Raw genomic sequence first — 27,223 nt, forward strand, 5'->3', positions numbered from 1 at the left:
TTTCGATGTTGTTTCTGTTCAGTGTTTTGCCTGTCAGCCTTTTCACAGAGCAGTTCTTGCATCAGTAGACTTGAGCTGATTTCCACTATATGCCCAAATGGAAGTAGTGCTGCCTTTTTTATGTGATATGTCTATGTGGATAAGCTGATATTCAAATATAAGGTGTTATACATATGAGTGCTTTCATCTCAATGAAGAAAATATTATTTATAGTAATAAATACATTAAACAAATGCCCATGCATTTTGTTAACTGGCTTTTGTTACTTCTCTAAATAAAGGTATGAAGAAGGGGCAAAAGTTTTTGTGGTTTTGCTTTTATTTGGAATTAGCTTTGAGCTTTCTGAAATAATCATATCAGCAAATAATTTTACATTATTTTTGTATTTAAGAAGACATCTGGGGAGGTGAATTGTCTGAAGGTAGAAAACTAGTACTAGATTTGCAGTCTCATTTGGAGTGAATGAATGCACTTTGTACTGTTCCTGTTGTTACTTTTTTTTCTTCTCCCTTATTCTAAAGCATTGTATTATGGAGGGTGAGGATTATTGTTTTGAGTATTTTTTTCTTCTTCCCTCTAACTTGGCTTGGAGGAAATAAATTCAATGTTTAGTTTGCAGAAAAATCTAAATATCTTTTCCCTCATCTCTTCAGCACGACTTCAGTCCTTCCTTACTTTGACAGTCTCTGGGAGTGTGTTGAGGCTCCCTTGCTTCTATTCCATGAGGAAGAGTGAACAACTTAATATACTGAATGTCATAAAAAATGCAACAGAATTTATTGTTGCAAAACAGTGAGAAATGAAACAAAAAAGAGAAAAATCAAAGATTCTTATGATTCAGTGACTCTTTTTATGTGTTTCTCCTAGATCTTCTGGCAAATCTGTTTCTTGCCAGCATGTCTTCCACATCTAATTTATTCCTTCTCAGGCTAAAGTTTTCCACATCATTTTTCTGCATATAACTTTCTCCAGTTCATGTTCTTTTGACAATTATCTTGAAATGGTGGTGGTATGATGATGTTTACAACTGGTGCAAAAATAATCTTGCATGCTGACAGCTTGGGTAGCAAAGCATGTAAGCATGTACTAATTAAAAGCCTGCAACTGGAACTTTGGATTCAACTCCTAGTGACCTAATTGTGAGAAAGCTAGGCACTTTTCTAAGAATTTGCAAAATTCAGTCATCTGTCCATGAGTTGTTTTGTGTAGTAGCAGATCTGTTAAAATCTCAAATAGACAATCTGTCAGAGTGGAAAAAATCCTGCTTTCTCAAATGTGGATTACCTGTAGATTTTTGAACACCTTTTCCTTACTTTTTGTTTTTTATATTCCCCTCCTACTGTGATTTTCCTGTTCCCCTCCTACTATGATTTTCCTTACTGAATCTATTTCTTTTTCCTCCTTTGTCCTCCTTTTTCCTGTCTTTTTCCTCATGTCATCCATTGCAGCACATCTTTCATATACAGACTGTAGTCTGCACAGACTGAAAATTGATTTGATATCATTGGGCAGTCTGCTTCAGAATTAGTCGAGAGACTGAGGAGGTACTGTTTGTACACTGCAACTTTTCCGTGAAGAGTTTTCCTGAAGTGTAAGTCAGACTTAGTTGTCCAAAGGAATTTAAGATGCTTGGAGCTTAATTGGCAGCTAAGAAGCTAAATTGGAAGCTCCAGGTAGTATGTGAAGAGTGTATTAGAATGGTATTAGATGAAGGAAAAAGTAGAAAGTGCTTGTTGCCTATTCTAAGGGAGACCTGTGTCAGTTCCTAACCTGATTGCATTATTTTTTTTGTGACTTTGGGGAAGTCATTTAACTTTTCATGGATGAGAAACTGAGATGGGAAATATTTTTTCCTGCAGCCATCTTCTATCCCTTTAGTTTCATGATTCTTCAGGATAGCGTTTCCTCTGTGTAGCATTTATCCCAGTGACAGTGCAGTAGAAGGCTGATACTTATTTTTGAAGCCAAGATACCCCAAAACTGTTGATGATACAGGAAGTCACCACCTCTGCAGGCTTCCCTTCACAGCAGAACAGACTAATTGGCCACGTGCAGATCCTAACTGCTCTTTAGGGTTGGAGGAGTTGGAAATGGATTTGATTTAAGCAGGTCCTCACTTTTTTTCAATTATGCGGAAGGATAGCCCATTGCTAACTTCTTTTAATTTCATGGAAACTTCTAGTCGCACATTGCTGATCTCTCTTTCATGAGAACCTCTGTCACTTCTATCTCCTCACTCCTTTCCTCCTTTGTTTCTCTAGTAGATTTAAAGGGAGTTGCACATGACCAACTTGAAACAGATGACATGGATGAAGTGATCATGAAGCAGGACAAACAGGTTTGCGGCTCAGCCTTAACTTCCTATCCTGATGCAAATTCTTCCTGTGTTTCACTTCCTCCTGACAGTCAGTCTTGACACTGAACTGATCATTTGGGTTTGCTAGGGCAACATACGTGGTCCTTGGGTAAATGATGAAAGGTCGTGACACTGTTGCTGTCATTGCTTTCTAAAGATACCTTGATACAAATAAAATATATCAATCCTACAGAAAGATGGATTATAGAGAGTAGTGTGTGTTATCAGTGTTTCTTACGTAAAATTATGGTAACAGATTCTTTTGTATGTTTTCACTTAGCAATGTGGTTTTTAATATTTATGCACTTGGCTTGAAATATTTTATCCTAGGAAACAGAGCTTTTCTTGTCGCCGCAAACACCACTGTGTTCTGCCACAAGCTTGAATGAGTTTGAATACCTGTTTCATTTTAAGAATGATTGTTAAAATTAGTATAAGGTAGGACTCTGACCATAGAAATCTTAGCAGTACGTATGGCTGTATGGTTTTGTATGAAGATTACTTGTTGCATTTGCTTTATTTAACATAAAATGTATATCAATAATATATGGGTAACATGACTAAATGTATTAGCACAATTGATCAAGAAGTTGTCTAAGAATTTGTCAAGTAATACCGAACCTATGGTGTTGCACCTTCAGATACATGTAACTGACTACAATTTATCAGCCTGGATGGATCTGAATCCGAACAAGTCCTTGACTTTTCTGAAAAAAAACTACTTTTCCTTTACCTTTTGTAGCTTTTGGATGGTTTTATCGATATGAAGGAAAATTTCCCACAATCCGCAAGGTACAAGGTTTGATACGTAAATTTGCTGTGCATTTTAATTTTTTTTCTTGTTCTCTGTTATGATTAGACATTCTTTATAGTCAAACGTTTCTTTTAATGTGTGAAAAATTTAAGGTGTTTGAGGTGCATCTGCCTAGGAGTTTGTCCTTTTGAATACTCTGGACTTTTCAATTCTGTCAGCTGCAGCGGGAATTGTATGTCGATACTTTGCAGAAGCTGTTCAGTACAGGTGGGCAGCACGTGTCTGTGTTTTCCAAAAGTCCTCAGAATAATGTATTAAAAGGTACAGAGACAAAAACTGAATGGGAACCAAGTATGCAGTTCCCAGTTGCACCTTTGCAAATCTCCCAGTAAGGAGTGCTGAAGGCAAAAGGCTTTTAGGCATGTATGTGACAGAATGAGCAAAAAAACCCTGAAAAACTTTAAGCTTGATAGAGTAGTTTTATATCTGTAGAGCTGCGGCTTAAGTGTTGCAATTTCAAATGATAAGCATTTCAAATAATACTTTATTCCTGCTGTTGTTTTATTCTCTTTCTTTCAGTGTATGTTAGCCGTATTATAGGGGTTTTGTGGCTTTGTTTTGTGTGTTGTGGTGGTGGGGGTTTTGTGTGATGGCTGCTAGTACTTAACTGGGGTAGAAGCATCAAGAAGAGTTCATATGTCTCATCTGAGAACTCAGGGTGCCTGAGGAGGTCGGGGTTGTTGCAGGTTGACTTGCCAGATGTTACGTTTAGTAGACAGTATTAAATGTGTCTTCTAATTTGTTAGAGGATAAGATAACATGAGCAGTTTTTAAGGTAAAAAATAATTAGTCCTGAATAAAGCATACCAACAGAATTATATTAATGTTAAATTATTAGCATGAAAAGCTAGATTTAAGCTTTTTTTATTTGTCTCCAAAAACTATTCATTAAAAAAAAAAAATAATTCCCACCACCACTTAACCATGAAGCAATAGACAACATCCCACTGAACTCAGCAGTACTTTGATCAATTAACTGCTTGACTGGGAGAACTGGCTTTTGTAGCTGCCAGGGGAAATATCTGTTTTCCAAGGCTTTATTATCAATATTAAATGTAAAAGCTTGAAGGAAGATGTTTAATACTATTTAGGTGAAGCATGTTCATGCTTTGAATTCCCAAAACCACCATGAAATGGCAATAGCTGATAAAAATGAGCAGACCAAAATCCAACGTGAAGCATAGTCTCCCTGGGCACTGGTAGTACTTGACAATAAGTGGCCAGCTGCTCCTTCTTTTTACTTTTTCCATAAGTAAAAGGAGGAGATGAGCTTTCCAATATGAACTAGGCCCTACCAGTACAAGCAGGAGAGGGTAGCAGAAATGTGACATCGCTAAAGTAGAAATGAGCAGGGTGTAAAATTTTAGAATTGCTTTGTGCTGTATTAGTTCACTCATGTGACTAGATTTTATCCAGTGTTGGTAGGAGCTATTTGGTCTTCGTGATGCAGTGTTCTTTCCTGGGAGCAACTCCGTTTCTGTACTGATCTAAGCTTTTTCATTACAGTTGCTTATTTCGGTTATATTAAGGCATGTGATGCTGGTTCTAGGACATAGGCATGAAGATGTTTTATGCATAGAATATTCACATCTACCTATACATGAGCATCTGTCACCTGAAAGCAGTTGGTCTTCTATTTATATAAAAATGCTAGAAAGAGAAGTGGCAAATCAAGACCTACCCAAAACTTGTCTAAATATTCAAAGTGGGCCGGTGTGCCCTAATAATGTAACTTTGCAGAGGAGCAAAAATGTTGAACTGTCTAATCTTGTCCAACTTATGTGACTGTGCAGAGGCCCTCCAAATACGGCTTCATTTCCTACAAGTTGCTGGGGAAATGGACTTTAGATAGTCTTTTAGAAGACCACCCCGTACTTGCATAGACTGTAATTAAATTTTCAAGGCAGGCACTCATGTACTGAGCTTGAGGTTTGCAATGTTTGTAGCTGATGTAAAAATCTGTTTAACTAAAAAAGAAAAACAAAATCATCAAAACTTCCCAGAAAGGGAAAGAGCAAAAGAAGTCAAAAAGTGACAGTCTGTGTGAACAGAAGAAGAATAAAAAGGAAATGGAGTTTGAGCAAAAACTTGCCAAAGAGAAAGAAGGAATGTTGGAGAAAGAAAAACAACTGAAGATAAATCGTCTCGTGCAAGAGGTATGTTGTCTTCTCCTATCAAGTGCAAAATTATATTGAAAAAGTGAGCTGAATCTTTAGTGGAATTTTCTTAGCAAGACACTTGTTTAATTATGTCAAAGACAATGAAGTTTAAAAAATTGCTGTTTCACTGGAAAACTCTGTTCCCATGTTAGCTTGTTTCTACAGTCAGGTTTTGCCCAAATGAAGATACTTTTGCAGTTAATGAGTGTCCATGTGTAGTGATGAATTTATTGAAAGACAGCAACACAGGAAATCATTCTCAAGCTTAATTAGTTTTAAAGCTAGTTTAAATGGCATTTCATACTTTTGAAACATATTTATATTGTAACTATACCTAGAACTTTTTTTCATGCACTGATGTTATGGTTAAGGTATCTGAGACGGAACGAGAAGATCTGGAAGAATCAGAAAAGGTGCAGCACTGGGTGGAAAGACTTTGTCAGACACGTTTAGAACAGATTTCCTCTGTGGAGAATGAGTCTCCTGAGGTAAAATTCTGGCTTCTCCGTATGCTGCATGATCTCTAAATAACTCACTAGTCTCCTAAAAGTAACAGGTGCTTGCAGAGAAAAATCTGTCTTGATCTTTCCCTTAAAGCCTTCATTCTTGGAGGGGGGAAAAAAAGTCAGTAATTGTTGAATTACATTCTATAGCACTTTCTGTTCCAGTATTTTACAGAGGTTTTTTTTTTTACTATTTTAATGAACTGGCTTTATTTTGTCCTTTTAAAGTATATTGGCGCTGCAAAATTTTATTGGCTCATGAGCTGTTTGGGCTAGGTGGGACATACTACCAAGAAAAAAGCCTGAGACTAGAATACCCAGCCATATTTTTTAGTACCCCATGAAAATAAAAACATAATTGACAATGAGCTCTTGGATGCTTCCTTGTATTGCATGGAATAAAGGTACAGGTTAAGAAAACGTAAGAAACTCCCAAAGAATAGGGTTTGGTTTTGTATTATTAATTGTCCCCTTAAATGAAGGGAGTTGAAGATAGCGATTGTGCCTTAGAGCCTGATGGTTCTAGATGTGGAGTGAGGCTTTCCCACCGTCCTGCTGCTTTGGCTCTCTTCCAAGCACAGCTGCTTTCAAGAGGAACACTGCAATCTGCTGAACTCCCATGGGATCCCCGAGAAATTGCAGCCACAAAGGGGACCCTTGGGGAATGCTCTCGCATGAATTTCCTCCGGGTCAGTGTGGAGCAGCTCTGAAAAAGGCAGCTGGCCTGTTCTTGCTGGCCTCAGGTTCAGACCCGTGTGGCTCTTCGGTGCAGGTCTCTAGGACAGTGAAATGATTATGCTGAGTTTTCTCTTGCTACATTAAGTTGGCTGCCTGTGTTCTGCAGGATCTTTGTCCCACTTACTTTGTAAAGTGAGAGGGTATGTTACAGATGAAAATCACTGTTCTGTTTCCAGAACTCTACCCTTATTTAAGACAAGCATTCTGTGCTGTATTTGCTCCATCAATTCTTCTATTACATTATACATAAATATACTACTACAATTCTTTTACAAAACTCCCCCCCAAGCAGTTAAACTTGTACAAAATGCAAAACCAGAACGCTGCTGGGGGATAGGTACAGCTGAACAACATTCAGGTACTACAGGCTTGAACTGTTACTTGGGTACAAGAGCAGTCAAGATCTCTTGACCTCTGTCAAAGAAATACCTATTTTTTAGTACCAAGGGCGGGGGAGTATGGCAGATAAGGAGATCCCAAAGAATGTCTACAGAGATACCCGCTCAAAGGAAGTGTTGTTATATTAGACTGATGCATGTGTCTGTAAGACAGCTCATGCCTCAGCTGAGCCTACAAAATGGCTAAACACAAGAGTATCAACTGGATTGTCTTAAGTACATCAGTTCGAGCACTGGTAAAAGAAACATTAGCAATTCTAGCAGCAAATGTAGAATCCTTCACATATAGAAACTTACTTTTTGGGTGAGCTGCTTAGTTCGAACTCTGGAATTTGTTAGCCCCACAATGCATCTGGTGTTGATAAGCAGAAATTAGGAAGTCCAGAACCTCCTGAGGATCTGAATTTCATAGCACTTGAAAATTTTTGCTAGCTGTGTAAGCTTACTTCCAGCTCTTGTATTAATGTCTGGTTATGTTTACACCAGACTTTAGCCCCTTTCCCTTTTTTAATAGCATGGAATTTCAGGGCCTATCTTCAATTACTTTCTCTTTATATAATCACCTTTGCAAGGAGCGATTCTTGCTTTCTCTTCACAAGACTTAGAGGCAAGAGTTCTGTGATCTGTCCTGTCCTATGGTTTTACCTTCTGAAGTCTCCATGCAGTTAGGTGGGTTTTTTATGTGTTTGCTTTTTGGTTTTGGATGGGGGGGGAGGGGGGGGGGGGTTCGTTTGGGGTTTTTTTGTGTCATTCCCCCTGCCCCAACAGCCAAGGCTGCTGTCACAACACTTCTTGGGAATCCCAGGGAGTGCTTTTAAAAAGGCTTTTAGAGAAAAAGTGTATGTATATTCTGTGCGGGACAAGCCCAGAGCTTCCTGTGCAGGAGCAGTTAGGCTGAGCAATGTTTTAGGATTTGCCATTTATTTCTTCAGAGCTGTTGCAGGCAGATGAACTGTTAAGGCAGATTTCTGTTCTGTTGCACATAGCTGGCAAGTGGACGTCCTTCTGCTTCTCCTTCTGCCACATCAGTGCGGCGTTTTGCTGGTGGCCTGCAGCTTCATACCACAGATCTTGATGATATAAACTTAGATGAAGTTGACAAGCCTAAACAACGTGTGGCACCGCCTCCACTACCCCCACCCCCCCCCACTGTTACTCCAGCATCATCAGCTCATGCACTTCCTACATCAAATGTTCCACTTTCAAGAGGTCCAGCCCTGGCAGTAACACCAGCTTCCCAGGTGACCTCATGATCTGTTTGGATGCATGCACCTTTACCATTCCCCTGCCTGGCCTCCCTGCCCTGCTCCATCACCCACTTTATCCACTGGATCTACCCATCTGTCATATGCAATGTTAAAAAAAGGAATGAGGTAGTTTTGTAGTACTGAATGCAGTCTAGAAGTACTTTTTATTTTATTTTATTTTACATTTAAGTCAAGAGGTTTTGCTTTCTCCTCCCTACACACATAATCCTACCACATGCAGGTATCTAGGGCAGAATGTATCAGTTAAAAAGACAATTTGGACTTGAGTGTTTAAACATACATTAAAAATAAGCAATGGCAACAGCAGATTTAAGTCATAGTTAAATTTAAGAAAAATATTTGTGCAGTGAAAATGACTTGTGAAAGTGTTTGAAATATGTCATCAAATTGCTTTGTTAGGTGGACAAAGAAAATTAGCTTAAAATCAGAAAGTCAAACTTTTAAAACATCAACACTGTATAAATTACCAGTAAAATACTTATAAATGAGCAAGAGCTGGTAATCAGGTTTGACTTTTTTAGCCCACCCGAGTTCAAGATTTCTTTGAGAAAACATTCTGACTTTATCCTTATTTCAATCTCAGTCCAAAAGATGATCAAATGTAAGAAGTCTTGTGCCACAGCTCACCTGAGAAGTGGCAGCTGTTTCACCATAATTATCTTTGCTGAGCCCTGTATGGGATTAGTGTACTCGTTTTTGTGGCAGAAGGTTATTGTGTGTTTCAAACAGCAGAAGAGGATTCCGTATGGTCATTTCTTTCCTATTCATTTTTCTGCATGGATTGACTGACTGCATTGTTGGTGTTCATTTTTTTTGCATGTTTACTTGGAAATTCTAGGCTTTGCCTTTGCATGATTCTGGTTGGAGTGGGAAAGGATATGCAAGTTAATCACTTCTTGGGGGGGACTGGCAGATTATATCTAACATGAATAATTGCCCTAATGTGAACTATGACTCTCTTCTTATAAACTTAAGTAGACCTGTGATAGTGCTCGATCTATGTGGTTTGTATGTTTGAAGTGTCAAGAATATGCTAGATCCACTGAAATGGAGATGTCAGATGTTCTTATACGTAACAGGTTTTCCAAGTTACTTGCAAAATAAAAATGATGTAAAATGACACAAGTGTACAAAATACTAGCATTCAGAGGAGAAATACGTTCTCCTAATGTTAATAGAAATATTCAGATAGAAGAAGAAATACAGGAACTGCCATATTGGATCTGACCCCCAACACTTATATTGTATATGTGTTTCTGGCAGTTTTTCATTGCTAGATATGTTAAAGAGGTTAATAATTCAGGAAAAATACATCTGGTAACAACAACAACGATGTAGCCTTCAAAAATAAGTCGGTTTTCACTGAATATAATTAGTGTACGTGAGGAAAGATTAAACTTGTAGCAAAGTATTAATAATGAGCCAAAGCTGCTTTGTTTATACGTAGATAACTCAGTATTCCTGCTGTGGCTTCAGAAATGGAAGAAAAAGCAGAAGCTGGACAACTTATCCTTGCTGCTTTTTAACAAGTTGGTTTTTAACACCACAGATAAGAAGCAGCAGTGCACTTATTTGACTTCAGTGATTAAATATCTTGTGTTTACGCCTGCTAAAACCAAAAAAAAGAGAATTCTTGTCCCACAAGTTTACTTTTCTAATATTACTCAAACTGGTAAATCATCTCTATGTTGCTAAGTGGGATTTTTTTCCTAGATCATTTAAATTCAGCTCGAACAAATACTTGACAAGGAATTAAATCCTGTCAGTTACATTCTTGACAACTAACTATTAAAATACCTGGTATAAATGGATCTGTTTCTCCAAAGTATTGCTAGCTGTATGCTTTATATGAACCCAGTACTAAGTCTGCTACTGTTTAGGTTGTAAGAAGCACCTCCCACGTCGGCAAAGTATCTTCTGTGTCAAGCAATCCGCTGGTATGTCGTGTACCATTAATAATGGCTGTAGTTTTATGAACTTCCCATGTAATGCTAATGTCAAGGGTTTGACTCTGCGTGGTTGATTTATTTAAAATTCAGCACTTGCATTCATGTGTGTGGATCCATTGGTGTGTTACAAGATACCTAATACCAGGTAGTGGAAGTGACTATTAGTGGTCTGAGAACTTCATATTTCAACACTTCAGCAACACATGGTCCATGTTTGTGTGTTGTCTGCATGTCACGGAGCACAGACTTTGTTCTTCTGTCAAGACAGACAAAAGGAGCTAGGACCAAACTATATTTTAAATGTAACGGGTTCTAAGAAGTAAGCTTTCTTTTCAGAAGAAACATCTGTTTGATAACTCTTTGCCCTGATTTTGATTAAGTATGGCTGGATGTCAGGTTTCCCCATTCTGAGGCACTGTAGGAAAGACTGTCTGTAAATTGTGCAACTCTAGGAGGAATCATCCAGTTCCAGTGCAACTTAAACGGGTCAATATTTTTGAACCTGCTGATTCTTTTAAGATCAGAAAACTTAACAATACTATGTATTTTGTGGTGTGGAACAATGTTAGCTGAGGGATATCCACAGGGACTTAAAAGATCTGGTTCCAAAACTTTTTTTTTTTTAAATGGGGGCTGGGGAGACAAACAAAAAAAGCCCATGCCCAAAATTCCCCTACCAAGGAAAAAAAAAAAAAAAAAGTGGCTTAACCAATTTGCTGGAAGCCATTTAAATAATTTCAGAGGATACAGCTTGTACTATATGAGTGATATCTGGAATATATCACATTTCCTATGAGAAACATTGAAAAAAGTGTGCAGACAGTTGCTGGGATTAAGTCAGAAACTAAACCCATGGGGCTCAGTTTTGAACTCTTTTCTAGAATAAAACTATGATTGACGTCAGTGGGAATTTTGACTAAGTGTACAATGGGGTTAGTACATGCTGCATGATTATGTCTCAGATGTCTCTGGGTATCCACGCTTTGTAGAGTCAAGGGTAGGTAATTAGCGTAACTAACCCTTGCTCTGAAGTCAAGATAAGCTATCTTGAAATTCTCTGTGGAAAGCTGATCGCTGCAGTCCTGGTGAATTTCATCTTACAAGGTCTATTTAGCAATAGATTAGTTAAAATCTCATTTTCAGGTTCACTATGTTCTTACACTCAACTGTAGCATTTTTCTTCCCCCTGTAGTTTCTTATTCAGTTCATTGCCTTTATGGGATAAATGCCAAAAGCAGGGATGAGATTTTTCCATAATCTTGCTAGTGAAGTGAGGAGTTTAGGGAGAAAAGCTACGATTTGGATGCAAGAGAAATTATGTTTTGGTTTGTTGACTTTGTGAGTCTTAGTTAAAATAATTCTGTAAGCCTTTTGTTGTATTAGTGTCATTCAGTGCATTACCATAAACTGTTTGAATTGAAGCGTTCTTGGTGAAATGATGGATTTGCACGAACTACATTATGAATTGTAATTTTCTTTAAATTAACCCCATAGCAACTTGCTCCAAGTCCTCCTACTCAACGACATCCAGGGGTACCAATAGTCTCTAAACCAGTCATGCTGCATCCTGACCCAAACTTTATGGTCAGGCCAACAATTAAATCGGAAGCCCTGGTAAGCCTTTTGACGTTCTTCTTTTCCAGTGCTGTGTTACTGTGGGATTTGTTTATGACTTGTCCTCAAAGAATCAATGCTTGTTTCATTTTTTGCTAACTAAAATTCATGTAGATTTTCAAGTGATCACTAATGGTAAGTACAAAAGTGTATTTTATTCTCCCCCTCCTCCCCATGATCTAAAAGTCACTTGTAGTGACAGTTTTTGTACTGGGGTGCATAATTCCAGCGCAGTGTAGAGCCTTAGACTCTGTAGATCTTATTTTTCATTTATTCACATGCTGGTTTTTATTTCTATAAATTGTGAATTAATCTGACAGAAATGAAATAGTAAAAATTAATTGTACTGTATTTTTCCTATGTAAATGATCATGAACATACTTGAAATTAGATACATACTTCATCGTTTGATTTCTAGAGAAAACAACATATGGTGTTGTATCTTAGACACCAATATACTGGTTGTGCAGTGTTACTGCAAAGTTGACTCGCAATCAGATTCTTTTTTCTTTTTTCTTTTCCATTTCTTTTTCAGAGGTAAATGAAAAAAAATCATAGGCTAAATATTTTAGGACCAACCACATAGCGTGTTTGCGAATTGTGGTATATGAGGGAAGGTGAGCCAAGGCTTACAGAAAATAAAATAAATACTGTTCTGACAGCTGGTAACACCCAAGTGACAGCCCTGAAAATTTGTTTAAAGTAGCTGGTGGACCACTTAGTAGTATTTATTCTTTAGGGTCATCATGACTTAATGCTGTTAGAATTAGAGTTGTGTGTCTGTTATATGCATGTGTGTGGACATGCATGTATATATACATTTATATGAGCAAGGCAGTGTATTGCAACGTGAGCTTTCGAAGTGATAGAAAAAACATCACATTTGAATTTCATTTATTTAATTACAAGCTTATGCTATATCTGACAGTAAATGATGCGGACAGTATTCCTAGCTCTCTTTCATTAAAGTGCAATGGATTTTTTTGTCATTTTCTGCTTTAATAATTTAGATACTCTTATTCTTTTATTTTCCTAGTTACTTTTGAACAATTTTAAATGATACTTAGTAAGCAGTTTTTCCTACAGACATAGTCATCTTGAAAATTCTGTTTTTTAAATGGATTGAAATGGTAAATGAAATCAGTTTTTTTAAGTTGTTCAAGAGAAGGAAGGTACACAAGATAAAAATAAATGCAAAACCATCCAGTGCAGATATTTCCTTCAGTACTATGCATTGGAGTTTTCATTTTGATTGTGTTCAGTAATTCAGCATCTCTAAGGGATCTGAAATTCCTTAGGGGAGGAACAGACAGAGTAGAATCATATTTGCAGTTAATATAATCTCACTCTTGAAAATAAATACCTGGTGTGCAAATATAAACTAGTTTGCAAAATCGGTAATACCCTTATGTGTGATCAGACAGTCTTGGTACAAATTGAAAATATTGCTTGGGGTTTTTTGTTTGTTTGGTTTTATGTTACTGACTGCTGACAATTAGTTTGAGAAATTGGCAATAAGATCCACTTCCATGGGGAAATTTGTTATTATTTGTTAATTCATGCATGCACATTTTCCAGCTCACAAGTCTACTAAACTGTTTCAGGTGTCAATCATCCTGATTCCCAAACTACCTTAGTTGGAAGATCATAATTTCAGTGGGAGCAATATTCTGATAGGACTTTGGGGGAAATATCAGTCTACAAATTGGTTTTGTAGACCTGCTTCTTACTTCCATTTATGACTTAATGCAGTACAGAGTATTCTTCCTATTCTTCCATACTGCAATGAAGACCCAGTAGCATGTGGAGTGAGACTTGCATGGATACCAACGTAAAGATGGAGGCTACTTCTTTTAGTTAAAAAATGAAAAGGCCCACGTATGACAAAACAGACAAGGAGGTAACTGCCTACCTCCAGAAATGTCTAAGAATTCCAATTGGATTTCATGCGGAAGGAATGACTTTTTGTTTGCAGGGTGTGGGGGTGTGTATGTGTACTTAAAGTCAGCTGTTCAGATACAGGACCGGTTCAGCTTCTCTTAGCAAAGGGAAATATCATCAAAGGCAGAGTATCTTTTGCTATCCCATTTCTTGTCTTGCTAGATTTCACACATCTTCTAGAACTCCAGTCTTTAAGGCTTACTATGACATAATGGGTGTAACTTCTACTACCTTATTTTTATCTGAATTTAGCTGTCCTGAGTACCAAACTCTAGAAACGGGTCTTAATGAATTTATTTGATTCTAAACAGCTAATTAAGTGAGCCTATACCAGAGCAATTCACTAGTAGAGATTAAAAGCATGAACATAAGAATAGAATAAACATGTGTAAGAATGGGTCAAACGTTCCCATTACCTGGAAGGTAGTTGGGCCAGACAGGAGCAGCGAAGTCTGTATTGTGACTTAAGTCTTTATATTAATGAAATTCAGGTTAGAATTCCCAGGTCTTTTAGCAGTTTGTGAAAACTAAATTGTTCTCACTTTTATAAATAGGGAAACAATGGATGAGGATTAAACCTTGAGCGTGACCTTGAATGCTGGCGGGCTGGTCTGAGTCAAAATCAGTGTGAACTGTTTGTCTCTGCTGTATTAGAGTGAATTGGAATACACTCACGGCAAAGCTAATTAAATTTTGGCTCAGAGAACAGGAGATGATTGTTATGATTTAGTGGTGGGGTTTTCAGAGAAACAAAACCAACATGAACATTAGTCTCTGCTCTCCCAACTATCACAAGCATCCTGTTGTGTGAGTTAGAAGGCTTTGATGAGCTTGCTACTACTAAAGATTTTTCCTCCCTCATTCCTTTGTGGTTAGATGGCAGCATTTCTGAAAGAAAGAATGAATATTTAAGCTTTGCTCTAATTTTCAAGATTTGAAGCCTCATTATGCAGGACTGCAGTCAAGGGACCAGAGACAGGTGCTTAGGTACTATGTGGTAAGATGTGCGATGGCTGTTATTATTTGCCGTAGGTATATCAAAACCATGTCTGTTGAAAAGAAAATAAATTTGTTTTCTAAGTGACTACAGAGGGACTGAAGAGTTTTGTGGAAGGTCTTGCCAGACTTGCCCAAAAGTCCTTCAATACAAAAACTCATTCTTTGTATTAATTAAACGCAGACCAAAATCTTTAATTCAGGAACAGATATATTTTTCTAAGTAAGGATATGACTACAGGACACTGACAGAATCAGTAGTGAAACTGATATATAGTCATTTGTTTTAAAGCAAATTGAGTTTGGAAGTGTAAATACTGTAGTTTAGTCTGTAGAAAGTTTTTCTTGTTTCAGAAAACTTAAGTAGGTTACCAGACTTGATGAAGGGTTTTGAGTGGAGGCTGGAGAGGTGTGAGGAGTGGTTGGTGTGTGTGTGTGTGTGTGTATATATATAAAAAATTTTTTTAAAGGCCATTTTATTTTTGGAAATTTTTGTAACATAATAAGAGGTTCTGTATCTTAAGTGATTCCAAACTACAGTGTGCCATATTTTTAATGCACTGGAAGCAAAATAAGACCAGAATCAATATGGGATTAAAATCATTGAACCTTTACACAATAAAATAAAATTCAGCAGTTGTTAATCAATATTGTGAAATTACTTGTGGATACCCAAATCGAAGCAAGACTACTCAGAAATAAGTCAATTAAATTCAGGAGAAATTTTTCTTTAAGTAGAATGAGCTTATAATAATAATTGGTATTTAGGTCATATCCTCTTCGGGATGAGCTGAAATACACATATCTTTCAGCTTATCAGCTTCTTGGGGAATTAATAATGGAATTCACATTTCAATATAGGAAATTCCTGACAGAAGAGTAAATCTTAGATGTGTAACATACATTTATCATGACTTTTCAGTATTTTGGAAACTATTTGTCTTGTATTTTGTGCATTATTTTTTTCCCCAATTACTTTTTCAAAAATCACAGAGAAGAGACCCCATCACTATTGTGTAGAAATTAGGGATAAAAGGAGTCCTGGAAAATATTTTTAAGAAATCTTGTGGTATGGAAATGTGCATTATTTATGTAGATTCTCTAGAATTCTTTCCTCTTCATATTCAGTACTATTTCACTGTGTGTGCTCTCTTATTTTGAAACAGTATAGGGAACAAGCGCTAACAAGTGCAAGTGTGATTCAGTCCCTAGAAGAGCAAAAAGAGCAGTGATATTATTTGTGAGTAGGTCATACTTGTTTACAGCAAAAAGTTAATATCTGGTTTGGCAATTCTCTTTCTTTTGCAGCCACAAGAGATGTTTAAAAGGATGGTGGTTTACAATTCATCATTTAGATCTAACAAAAAACAAGTAAAATAACATTTTCCATGTTTTGTGTGGTACTTCTTGTTTTGACTGACCATGGATCTAAAACTTTCCTTTCTAATCCTGTTACTCAGTTTCTAAAACAGATGCAAGACAGTCCTAGTGCATGAAAACTGCTAGACTACATAAACTTTCAGTGTGTGCCTGTGGCTCCTGCTAGTCTAGACAGCTGAAGAGTGAGAGGATAGTAAATCCTTCAGATCGAACCATCTGTTACTACTTACATGGTTAGTGCAATCTTTAAGATAGTTGAACACTGATAACTGTTCTGATACTGACAATTTTATTTTTTACATTCCTGAGGTTTCCTTGTTTCTTCTAGTCTCCAGTTGCAATGCTTTCAGTAATAAGTTCTTTAACAAATAGAGCTATTATTGTAACCTAGTTATTGGTAGGAAACCAGAGGAATTGGTAGTGGAAAGCACTTATTCATACAGGCTTTCTGTATTATGTAGGATTTTTCTTCTGTGTTACTATTATTGCTTTCGTCTGTCACAGTAATGAAGTTTTCATCTCTTCCTCTTTGGTTGACTGGTGGTTCAACAGATGGTCCCTTGAGGAGGTGAACTGTGTGCTTAACTTCTCTGCTGCTGTTAAAATGTGATGGTTTCTGTGCAAAACACCTTTATTAGTGCAAGCTAAGTTAGATGCGTTGCCATGTTATATGAAAATGTTGGCACACAGTTGTGAGCTCACAGTATGAGGTTTTGAGTCGTAAATTCTTTTGATCAGTTACAGTGTAGATCTAGAAGGGAAAACTGGATTTGACTGAGATAGATCAAACTTCCAAGATTGTTCAGTTGCCATTCAGTATTAGTATGTTCTGTGTATATAACAGTACTGTTCTCGGCAAACCTGGTTTTGGGAAAATTTTGTTATATCTGATCATGTGTTTGTCTTTCAATTCTTTTTTGTTTATTTTATTTAGGTCTCAATTGCTGTTGACTCTTGATGCTAGTAACTTCAGTGAGCAGTACTGTCGGCTTAGGTGCTTGTGTTTTGGTTTGGGATTTTTTTTCTTTTTTTTTGACTAGTAACTTTACCTTTTATCTAAAACTCCAGGTGGATAATTGTTCCTGTGCAATCAAAGGTTTTAATGTTCCAGATTGTACTTTCATTCAGTCCTATGAATGTGATGGTTAAGAAAGGATTAGAATGATCTTACTCTTTCGCCTGAGATGTCCCGAGTGGTGGGGAGGGTAGGCTTAGCAGTGTGGTTTCCACTTAGTGTTCCTTGGTTCATTAATCCCTGCTTGGATACGGAGTGCACGCTCTGCACACTGAATCTGCAATGCCTGTGGCTGTGAAGATTTATTACAGTTCAGTGGATGTCTTCATTGTATTATAGCTGTATTTGCATGTCATTGGTTTTAGATCATATTGGTTCTTTGCTTGCAGGATTTTGTTGTGGGGTTGAGGTTGGTGTGGTTTATGTCCTGTTTAAAAATTATTTTCCCAGGAAAACTTTCTTCAAGGGCAACATCTGTTTTTCATGACGGCAACCTGAGACAAAGAAAGTTCACTGACTTCCCTTAGATTACATAGCGAATTAGAGACTTGGCTGAGATGGGAGTTCTTCCCTCTTAAGTTGCTTGCTCAAAGACTACAGATGTCTACTTCAGCCGTGATTCCAAAGGGCAATACAAATTCAGCTAATCAAGCTACTAGTTGTTTGGGCAGCTATCACTGTAAAATGATACCATTTAGTAGTATCATTACCTCTTACTCTTTAGTTAAAGTATTCATAAGATTAATATACTTTGTAAATGAATGAATGAATGATTGGGTTTTTTCCCCAGGCATGAAATTACTACCGTTGCTGAAGTATGTGATCAAATTCTTATTTATGCAGTTCCTCAAAGTTAGTAGTTCACAAATGTAATGCAACCCATAATTTAAATGCTAAACAAGGTCTCTCATGTTCCTCTATTCCTCTTGTGTTCCTGAAAGATGTTTCTAATGCGTATTTCCCTATGAAAAAAACCAAACACACCCTCCTGTGGCAGTAAGTAAAGTTCTGCAGTTGTGCCATGAAGATTTAGCTCTCTGGAGCTTGGGGAAACAAAGTTATGCTTCAACCCTTGCAAACATTTCTTCTCTCTCAGAAGAAACACAGAATGACAACGTGATTTGCTTAAGTTGGTCTTCTGAGCTCAGGGAAAAGGTGGAGAGAGAAAGCCCGCGGGAAAGCGTGGGTTCACGCTGTACAATTCAGTATGCCTGTGTGTAATGCCTGCCAATCCATACAGGAGTCACCGGCATCGCTCAGGGTCTGTGTAAGTGCTTAGACAAACAGGCAGCACTGTTGTACATTTGAGTGCCAGCTACTGCAGAGCTGTGTAGCAGTGCTCCCTGACTTTGTCAGAGCTGGTGAGATGTGACCCCATAGGGGTCATAGTCGTGTCAAAATCAGGCAACTGATATAGATGATAAAGATGGTAACAGGAGGAGGCATTAGTGTTTTCTGTTGCAACTTTGTCATTAGCAGCTAGACCTTAAAGTTACCAGAGGAACCTTAAGCTGTGCATTTGATTTTCAAGTGGAAAAAGGCTTAGCTGAGTCTGAGTGTGGAACAGGCTTTGTCATCATGTGGATTCAGTAGGAAAGAGGGCAATAATGAATATATCAAGCTTAATCACACACTGACCTGCTGGTCTGCATCAGATACTGGCTTGCCTGCTGCATCAGCAAAGAGTTGTGTGCTTCTCTGTTGTCCCATGTCACCAGGTTATTGCAGCTTGAAGCCACAAGAATGATAAAGCATTTAGGTGCCTCAGTAATGATTTCATTTTAAGTCCTGAAGTCCTTACTTTAACATGCATGACAAGTGCAGAGTTTTTATACATCTCCAGCATCGCACATACAGTCTTGCCCAGTATCTACTAATCCTTGAAATTACCACCCAAACACTGTTGATGCCTGCTTGCTGACTCAGGAGCTTTCATCTTTGCAGAAAAAGTAACTCCTGCTTTTGCCCTACAGTGTTGATCTGATAAGGGTCACGCACTGAGCTTTGAAAGTATAAGGAGATGTGGGTCCTCTCAAAGCTTAAATCTTGCTCTACTGAACTGTAGTATTGTCTTCCCCATTTCAGACATTCACTGCCAAAACTTTTCAGGCCTCCACAGAACCACATAAACCCAAAACTGATTGTTCTGCATTTGCTTGTGGTATGGAGCCAACTCCATGAAATTCTATTGGAAAGGAGGAGACAAGGGGGCTGGAAAAGGGTCCTACAACCCAGACAGCATGGAATATGGATGCTGACAGGTGAATTGGAGCCTGTCACATCTTGTGGTGTTGGTGCCCAACATGGTGATCGTCCCAAGAAAAGTTGCTTGGAATTCTGTGTGTTGCAGACCATACCTGGCCATGATGCTTTCAAGATTTGTTTTGGGTCTGTCAGGTGTAGAGAGGAGCTGTGGAGCTGACAGAGTGGTAAACTGTTCCTCAAAACTGTTCTGTAATATGACCAGCTCAAACCGCTGATCTGTCATAAGGTTTTAAAATGTCTTCTGACTGTCAGGATCTTTTGCTATTTTCTGTCTTCTTGACTATTTGCTGCCTTTCTGTGCTTTTCTTCATTTACTGTCTTTCATAGCTTACAGAATTATGTGCTGTCTCACTAAAATATAAAATGGAGTTTGTGTGCTAAGTGTGTGCATGAGCCTGATGTTTTTACAATAAAATATTGTTTTATTCTCAGGGCTTCCAGAAATATTTGGAAGATTTTGATCCATATTCAATGGTAAGGAGAGAATTCAAGTATGTCTTACTGTTTAATATGAAACATGCTAGAAAAAACACATCCTTTATTTTGAGGGCTGGGAGGGGTTAAGATTCTTGCTTGTTGGTTTGCTGGGGCTTGTTGATTTGTCTTTTTCTAGTCAGGTTGAAAAGGGAGTTTTCTTACAGGAAAACATGATTTGGTGTTCTGATCTTTCTCTAATGCTATTTTGAAGGAGGGAAAAGTTCCTCTTCTCCTATAAGCTACATAAATCAGCCTAATTCTTTTGTGTGTCCAAGGTGGAAATGACTAATCATTATATCTTTTCATAGTTTACCCCAGAGCAGATTATGGGAAAAGATGTGCGGCTGTTACGAATTAAAAAGGTAAATACTATATTTGAGTGGTTGCAGTTTAGAGGGTTCATGTAACCATTTCATGTACAGGCCTGTTTACTGGGAAGAAGGAAGGAGTAAGCTCCTGTTGATGGCAAAAATTAACGGCCTTTTCTGAACTAAAACTTTTTTTTTTTAACAGGAGGGATCATTAGACCTTGCAGTTGAAGGCGGAATTGATTCTCCAGTTGGAAAGATAGTGGTGTCTGCCATCTATGAGGGTGGTGCTGCAGACAAACATGGTGAGTAGCAATGGGGAATTTGAATGCTGCTGCTAAGTGGCTCCTTACGCTGACTGAGATGTTGGCTGACTTCGTAGCTGTGCCTGGTACTGACAGGCACACTTCAACTGTGCAGGGCAGCCAAGTTCTGTCTTAGCTTTAATGGCAGCTCAGAGAGTGGTGCTTGGTTTGAAGAGTGCTGCTTAAATTAACAATTAGGTAAAATTTATAGTGTTTAAGAAAAAATGGTCACTGCTGCTCTATTTTTATTATTAAAGAATTTTCAGTAATGTGGCCTGAAAAGTAGAACTGCTCTCTTAATAAGGACTCCCTTTTTTCCATACTGATACAAAAAAACCCCAAACTAACAGCCCCCCACCCTCACCCCACCCCATTCTCTGGTGTATTCTGTTAATTAAGGAAAGCAGAATATGGTCTCCATTATTTCACAATTTGCAAGCAAGAACATTTGTAGTATTTCCACATGCAAAGCAATTGCCTGACCACAGCTACTCTACGCTGCTTAGTTCTGTTCTTAATGCTACTTTCAGTAGTAATTTGTTTAATAAAAACCCTGGCTTTACTCCCAAAATCCCACTAAAGGCCAGAGTCTTCTGGCTAAGTTTAGCTCCCTGGAAGGCACAAGAATGTGCGTAGCAACACATCCGGGCTTTCCCCTGTTGGCCAGTATCTCTCATCCTTTCTGTGAGAACTCCAGCGATGACCAGGTAGACAGACAGGACGATATCTTATGTTGTCTTTGCTGACCTTGTCTCAACCTGCACCTCAGTTCAAGTCACTCTTGCTGTGAACACACCTCAACCAACCACTTGATCTCTCAAATGCTGTTTCTCTTTGACTATTCACTGTTGTGAGGGTCTCTGATAGCTAAGGCTGTCCCCTTACCAACTGTGTTTTCCCCTTCCTGGATTAGCAAGTCAAAATCAGTCCTAAGGACTAAACATTACACATGCTTTTGCAAAGAAACAGCAGGCCTGCAGGCTCTTGATAATTGCCACTTATACCTTCAGGGCTTCAAGTAATGCTGCCATTTTCATAGTAGTAACAGCCTACAATGAACATCAGTTTGTAAGCTGTATAGATGGATTACCCAAACAGGCAAACTGCTACTATGAAAATATTATTGAACTAGTTTCTTACTAGTCATGATCAATAAGAGGTTAGTGTGTCTTTTCCATGCCTAAAATTTTCTTTTGCTTTTGCCTGTATCAAGCTTTCTTGTCTGTGTCAATTTTTAGTGTAAGCCTTCACATCTAGTGAAGACACTTCTCATTATAGTGAGTACTACATAAATATGGGACAGAAAAGACTGACAGATTTTTGGGTTTATATGTCTGTATGCCATATTGGTCTTTTCACCAGGAGGCATAGTGAAAGGGGATGAAATACTAGCTGTAAATGGCAAGATATTAATGGACAGCAGGCTGGCAGAAGCACAGGCAACTCTAGCAAAAGCTTGGAACATGGGTGGGGTAAGTAACCTGGAATACTTCTTCATTCTACCTGTAATGCTCAGATGAGGTTGAGGTACACTTTTGTTTCATGACATTATCACATCAACATAAATAAGATTGAAAACATCAGAAGTAACAGGTATGTCATGTACTACCAAAGTGAGCTGAAATCTGCAGAAGATACTGGTATACAGCATCTCTGAAGATCATGCATGTAATTTACTGTAAAAGTTCACGGCATGTAGCCACATGTCAAGACTGGTATTTAAACACATTACTTTCTGAGTGTTTATAGTATATTTATCTGTAGAATCTCTCTTTGGTATTGAATATTACTTGCAAGCTGATTGGAAATTTATGATAATAGTTTATCTTATCTTGGATTTCTTAACGTACAAGTAACACTGCACTTTGGCTCCAGTGCGTGTTTTCTCAGCAGGAACTGTATTCATTGCTAAGATGACCAAATACAGGATAATTCGTAGAATTATTATTTTTAAAAGCTTGTTGCAAGACCAGTAGATTTTACTTCAGTTTCAGGACACAAGGAAAACAGCTCAATCTTGAAACGGTCTTCCTATAGAAGTCTTTCATAGAGATGTTTCTGCTTCTCCCTGTGGTTTACCAGGAATAGATTGCCTTCCTGATTCTCTATCTGATGGTGGTCCACTATAATCATCTCTAAAAGCAGGGTTTAGCAGCTCACGTTTGCCTGTGCGTTTCCTTTTCAGGATTGGATTGACTTAGTCATTGCGGCATCACCTCCAAAGGAATACGATGATGAAATGTAAGCGGCTAAATTTTATTTCTCTGGGGACTAAAAGGCTAGTAACAGTAGTCTACACAGATTGCTTTTTTTATCAGACATATTTCAAGTATTTACTTCTTGTGGATTACATACCCTTCTGCATCACATAGTTGCTAATTGGATAGTTATAAATAGCTATCGTTTATTACAGCAGTGGTTCCCAGACTTTTCAAAATGGCGATTCTCAGAATTGGTTGTACGTGACTACACACTCATACTTTCAGTTTAAAGTTTGAGGAAGGATTTGGGGGTCTGGTTTGTTTTTTAGAAATTACTTACTTCAGTTTGGAATATTTACTGTGGTCCCATGGATCATAATTTGGGGAAAAAAATGCCCATAAGCATTCTTCATCGCAACCAGATGTTTAATTCTGGTTTGTCTTGTTTTTAATTACTATCTTGTATTATATCTTGTATTTAAGTTACTATCCTTGTCTAAGCCAACTTAAGTGTAAAATTTTCAAAAGAGCCAAGTGATTTGGGTGTCTTGGCAATTTGGGATGTTCACAGAGTCTTTTTTTTAAAGATGATCAGCATAGGTGTGAAATGGAAGAATCCATGGCTTAAAGTGTTAACAGAGATATCAAGCTGATACAACTTGCTTTTCTTTGCACAGTTTTAAAAGCAAGACCAATGTTTTCTAGCTTGGCTGAAGGAAAAGATGTGAAGATATCCTTACTACCAAGTAAAATGGCAGAGGAAAGTTTTGTAGTCACAGTTAACCCGGATTCTTGTTCTATGTAGAATACTAGAGTATTAGTTGCTGTAAATTAGTATAGTTTTACTGGCTAACACCAACTGAAGATTGCTGTAAAACTGTGTTTTAATAGCTGTGCGTTAACTAACAAGCAAGGAAATAACTGTCACTTATTTTTGTTTTCATATCCTGTGTATTTAGCCCTACTATTCCCTCATCAACAGTCAGTCCTAACACACACAGAAAGGTTTTTGAAGGCAGTGCACCCGTGTACAGACAAGGGTATCTCCTGCAGCTGTAGCCACTGCAGTGTTCCCTCATGGTGAATAGACAGACCTGGGTTAACATGACTGTCCATTGTGAGGCTGCGTTATTTTTTCAGCATGTGCCTGCCTGTGCATTGCATGCCACGCTTGCTTTTTGTTCCTGGCGTGCTGGAGTGTTCTTTGGGCTTTTGCCATGCTTGTCCTATCAAAATATAAGTATTTAGTTTCTACTTTATAATGTCCCTTAGAGGTCCTCCACAGAATTGGTTTGTCATCTGCCAGACTATAAAATAAATAGGCCCTGCCTAAACAAGTAGGATTAATCTAATTTTTCGTATCTGTGGACTGCTGCTGTGGCTTTGAGAATTCTGAAGTATATAAGTAACTACAAATTAATTCCTTGTTAAGGCTTGTCCAAAGAACAAGTTTCCATTTATATTATATGACAGTGTGCCTGTAAACAAATATTTATGACTGTTTGGTTTTCACTGCAGCTTGCTTGTGTTAATTTGTTATTATACAAGGCGTTTGCCCCGAAATTATCCTTGTGTCACAAACTCAGTTTACTGTGTATGGTTTCTCTATGCTATAATTACTGTAAGTGCAGTCATAGATCTCTAGAAGAACCAAGGTAATGGTTGTTGCATGTGGGTATCTGTGGTCTTCTCGATTATTACTTAAAATACAAATAAAAATGACTAACTGAGATCCAGTTATATAAAATTATGCTTACCAGAAAGACTGAAAATTGCACTACAGCTAACAGCATCTGTTTCACTACCTTTTTTTTTTTTTATTACTTTCTGCAGGACTTTTTTTTAAAGAAGGCAACTCTGGAGAAATGAAGTCTTTCCTCTGCAGAAACCTGCTTCTCTGTAAATCAATAACCACATGAAATACATCTTTATTTGAAAGAAATATGAGCAATCAGGCCTGTAAGTTGAACTAGAGACTAATTTGAGTAATTCCAAATCATTCTGTAGACATACAGCAAGAAATTTTTGCAAGATCATTGAGGACTGCCAGTGAGCATAGTTTGGTCTGTGAGAACTGTTTTGTTGGGGTTTTTTGCTATTTTGGGGGGCCAAATTCTGAAAATTATCTTTCAATTTTCCTGGAAGTCGACACCAAAATAACAGACAAAGATAGAACACAGATGTCTGTTCCCACATGCAACACTTGTGATTACACATTCACAGGCCAGTTTGGGTGTGAAAAGGATTATATTTTTACTCTGTACATAGTGATTTTCCCTGGGCAAATGAGAATGTATATAGGTAACTTCTGTTCTCACTCTTCTTGTACTCTTTGGAGCTACATTCTTGTAGCTCTGTTAATGTACATTTCTGTTGCTTAGTTGTGAGTTGTTTTCAGTATGTAAAGCTGGGTGGTAGAAGAATCGGCAATACCAGGAGTGCTAGAATTATATGGAATAATCTTGGTGATGCTAATACAGTGTAAAGAATCTTCTCTACCAGCAATAGCTAGCAAGTAGTCCAGATAAAATCATTATGTGTAGTCACAGTTATACTACAGAGTATTTGTATTGGTGGCAAAAATTACTCCCCTTTATAGTCATGGGTGGAAAATGTGGGTGTGATTCACAGTCTGCAGTTATGTACTTGGTTCTCAGTGAGGCTGCATAGTGACTTCCTGCGCAGTTTAGTCATGTAAGTGTAACATTTTTTCTTTTGGTGACAATATGTCTTCTGTTGAGTAAATTCCTCAAGACCATAAAATCTCTACTAACCTGGCTTTACTAAATCTGCAACTGTAATCCTACTTATTTAATTTTTTTATATTATCACACTATCTCTGTAGAAGTGTCCTTGTCTTCCTTCCTTTCTTGCATCTGCCAGTTTGTATTCTGTTTTTTATATCTTGTTTAGATTTTTCTCACCTGTACTAATGAAAGCCAGTTTATAGTTCTTCGGCATATTGAATTCCCCCTGAAGTCTTCTTTCCTTTTCAAGTTCTGGAAACCCTCTTTTCTGTAACACAGAAAAACAACAGTGATGTTCCTGAGAACTCTGTGCTTATACAGAGATCATTACTTATGTTGACTTTGTTCATCTGCAGTATTGTTCCAGTATGCCAATTAATGTGTCTGGCAGGGTACACATATTAGAATGTTTAAAATCTTAACTCTTACAACCAATCTAGAAATAAAATTGCATTTGCCAAATGGAAGAAGTCTTGCTTCCTCTTTCTCTCTGGGTTTGTACATCATAGTAATAGTTAATCTGAAGTATACAGATTTCAGAGTTATCTTTAGTAACAGCCCATTTGCAACACAATGCCACCCTTGTGGAATTCAAAAGAAAATTCACTCTGCCCAGTAGGGAACTGTCACTCACCTGAGCTGCAGTCATCTTTTATTGAGGTTTTTATGGGCAAATCTGGTCATTCAGTAGTTGGCAAGCTACTGAGTGCAGCTGCTGCAGTTTATTTGTTTGCTGGGTCTTTGGGTGCATCTGCCCAGAGCTGTAGGCTTCCGAACCAGCTGACTAATCTAAAAATGCATCAAGATTAGCACCAGAGGGAAAATTGCAGCAGGATGTACTTCTCCTGTGGCTCTGGTTCCCAGTTGCCTACATACTGCAACCATCTGGACTGTATGACAATGCAGATAGATGAGCAATGCTATCAAATGTTCTCTTGAGGGAGGCTCTGATGCTGTGTACCAGCAGATACAGAACCACATTAATGCACCAGTAATAAACTTCAGCCTACAACCAGTGCTTGATTGTGTGCTGTCTTGGCACACAAAGAAACTTTAACACAGAAAACTTAAAGTTTAGATATTAGAAATATTTGTACTGGTGTTACTTTTTCAGAGACAAAAGAAGCACAGAAGACTGAGCTGGGAAATCTGTGGGAGTACCAACAGTTAAGTTGTAGCCTTGTTTCTTAGTCACAAAACTATCTTTCTTCTCCCCATCAACCCTGTTAACTTGATTTGCCTGGATACAACTTAAAATGCATGAGAGGCAGTTGAGGAAATAGTCTCATTACTTCGTGTATATTAAGAAAGTGTTACTGTGGGTGTTTAACCTGTGTTAGGATGGCAAAGTTGCTTTAGGTAACTTCTTAGAAGAAAAGGGGCTGACATTTCTGAAATCTTAAAATGATCTTAAGCCGTTTGTCAGGTAGTTTTTTACTTCATTTCTGGTTTTCATTGCCCTGGGACTAGATCACATTTGCCAGCTAATTCAAGGAGTTGGAGGATGCTATGAGAAAATAAGAGTTTTCAAGCAACTTCCCTTCCAGTTACTCTGGAGTGTGTGAGCAGAGCATCCCAAATGTAAATCTTTTAAACAGGCGTGCCCATTTGAGTTGCTACTGCATTGTTTTCTGGTGGCTGTAGTAGTCATTACATGTGCCCATGCCTCACCCCTGTTCAACCAAGCCAGCTGTGAAAAGATAACAGTGAGGGTAAATGGGACTTTCTCTCTTTTTCAGCCAGTGCTTAGTTTCCTTTGGGAGTGTGGAAACTCTGACCTGATGCACAA

General features: G+C 37.9%; 2 protein-coding genes across 5 annotated transcripts in view; both read left to right on the forward strand.

Annotated features, from left to right (window-relative positions):
• USH1C (USH1 protein network component harmonin) overlaps positions 1-25,895 on the forward strand; it is a 51,450-nt gene extending 25,555 nt beyond the window's left edge. Inside the window, exons 15-21 of one of the 4 annotated variants that reach the window (XM_055814564.1) lie at positions 2,262-2,338; positions 19,829-19,870; positions 20,182-20,235; positions 20,387-20,486; positions 21,849-21,958; positions 22,672-22,727; positions 23,647-23,860. In XM_055814564.1, the coding sequence (XP_055670539.1) occupies positions 2,262-2,338; positions 19,829-19,870; positions 20,182-20,235; positions 20,387-20,486; positions 21,849-21,958; positions 22,672-22,727; positions 23,647-23,746 (539 nt within the window). In that variant the 3' untranslated portion in view covers positions 23,747-23,860. Of the gene's footprint in view, positions 1-2,261; positions 2,339-19,828; positions 19,871-20,181; positions 20,236-20,386; positions 20,487-21,848; positions 21,959-22,671; positions 22,728-23,646; positions 23,865-24,520 lie in introns of those variants that run through there. The other 3 variants (XM_055814563.1, XM_027785026.2, XM_055814565.1) reach the window with 3 other exon arrangements.
• On the forward strand, positions 4,355-10,220 carry LOC129785190 (harmonin-like). Its single transcript, XM_055814566.1, has 3 exons — positions 4,355-5,326; positions 5,701-5,817; positions 7,955-10,220. The coding sequence occupies exons 1-3, from the start codon at positions 5,240-5,242 to the stop codon at positions 8,219-8,221; spliced, it is 471 nt and encodes a 156-aa protein (XP_055670541.1). The 5' UTR covers positions 4,355-5,239; the 3' UTR covers positions 8,222-10,220.
• Positions 25,896-27,223: the final 1,328 nt, after the last annotated feature.

Source organism: Falco peregrinus, chromosome 9 (assembly GCF_023634155.1).
Source record: "Falco peregrinus isolate bFalPer1 chromosome 9, bFalPer1.pri, whole genome shotgun sequence".
NCBI lineage: Eukaryota > Metazoa > Chordata > Aves > Falconiformes > Falconidae > Falco > Falco peregrinus.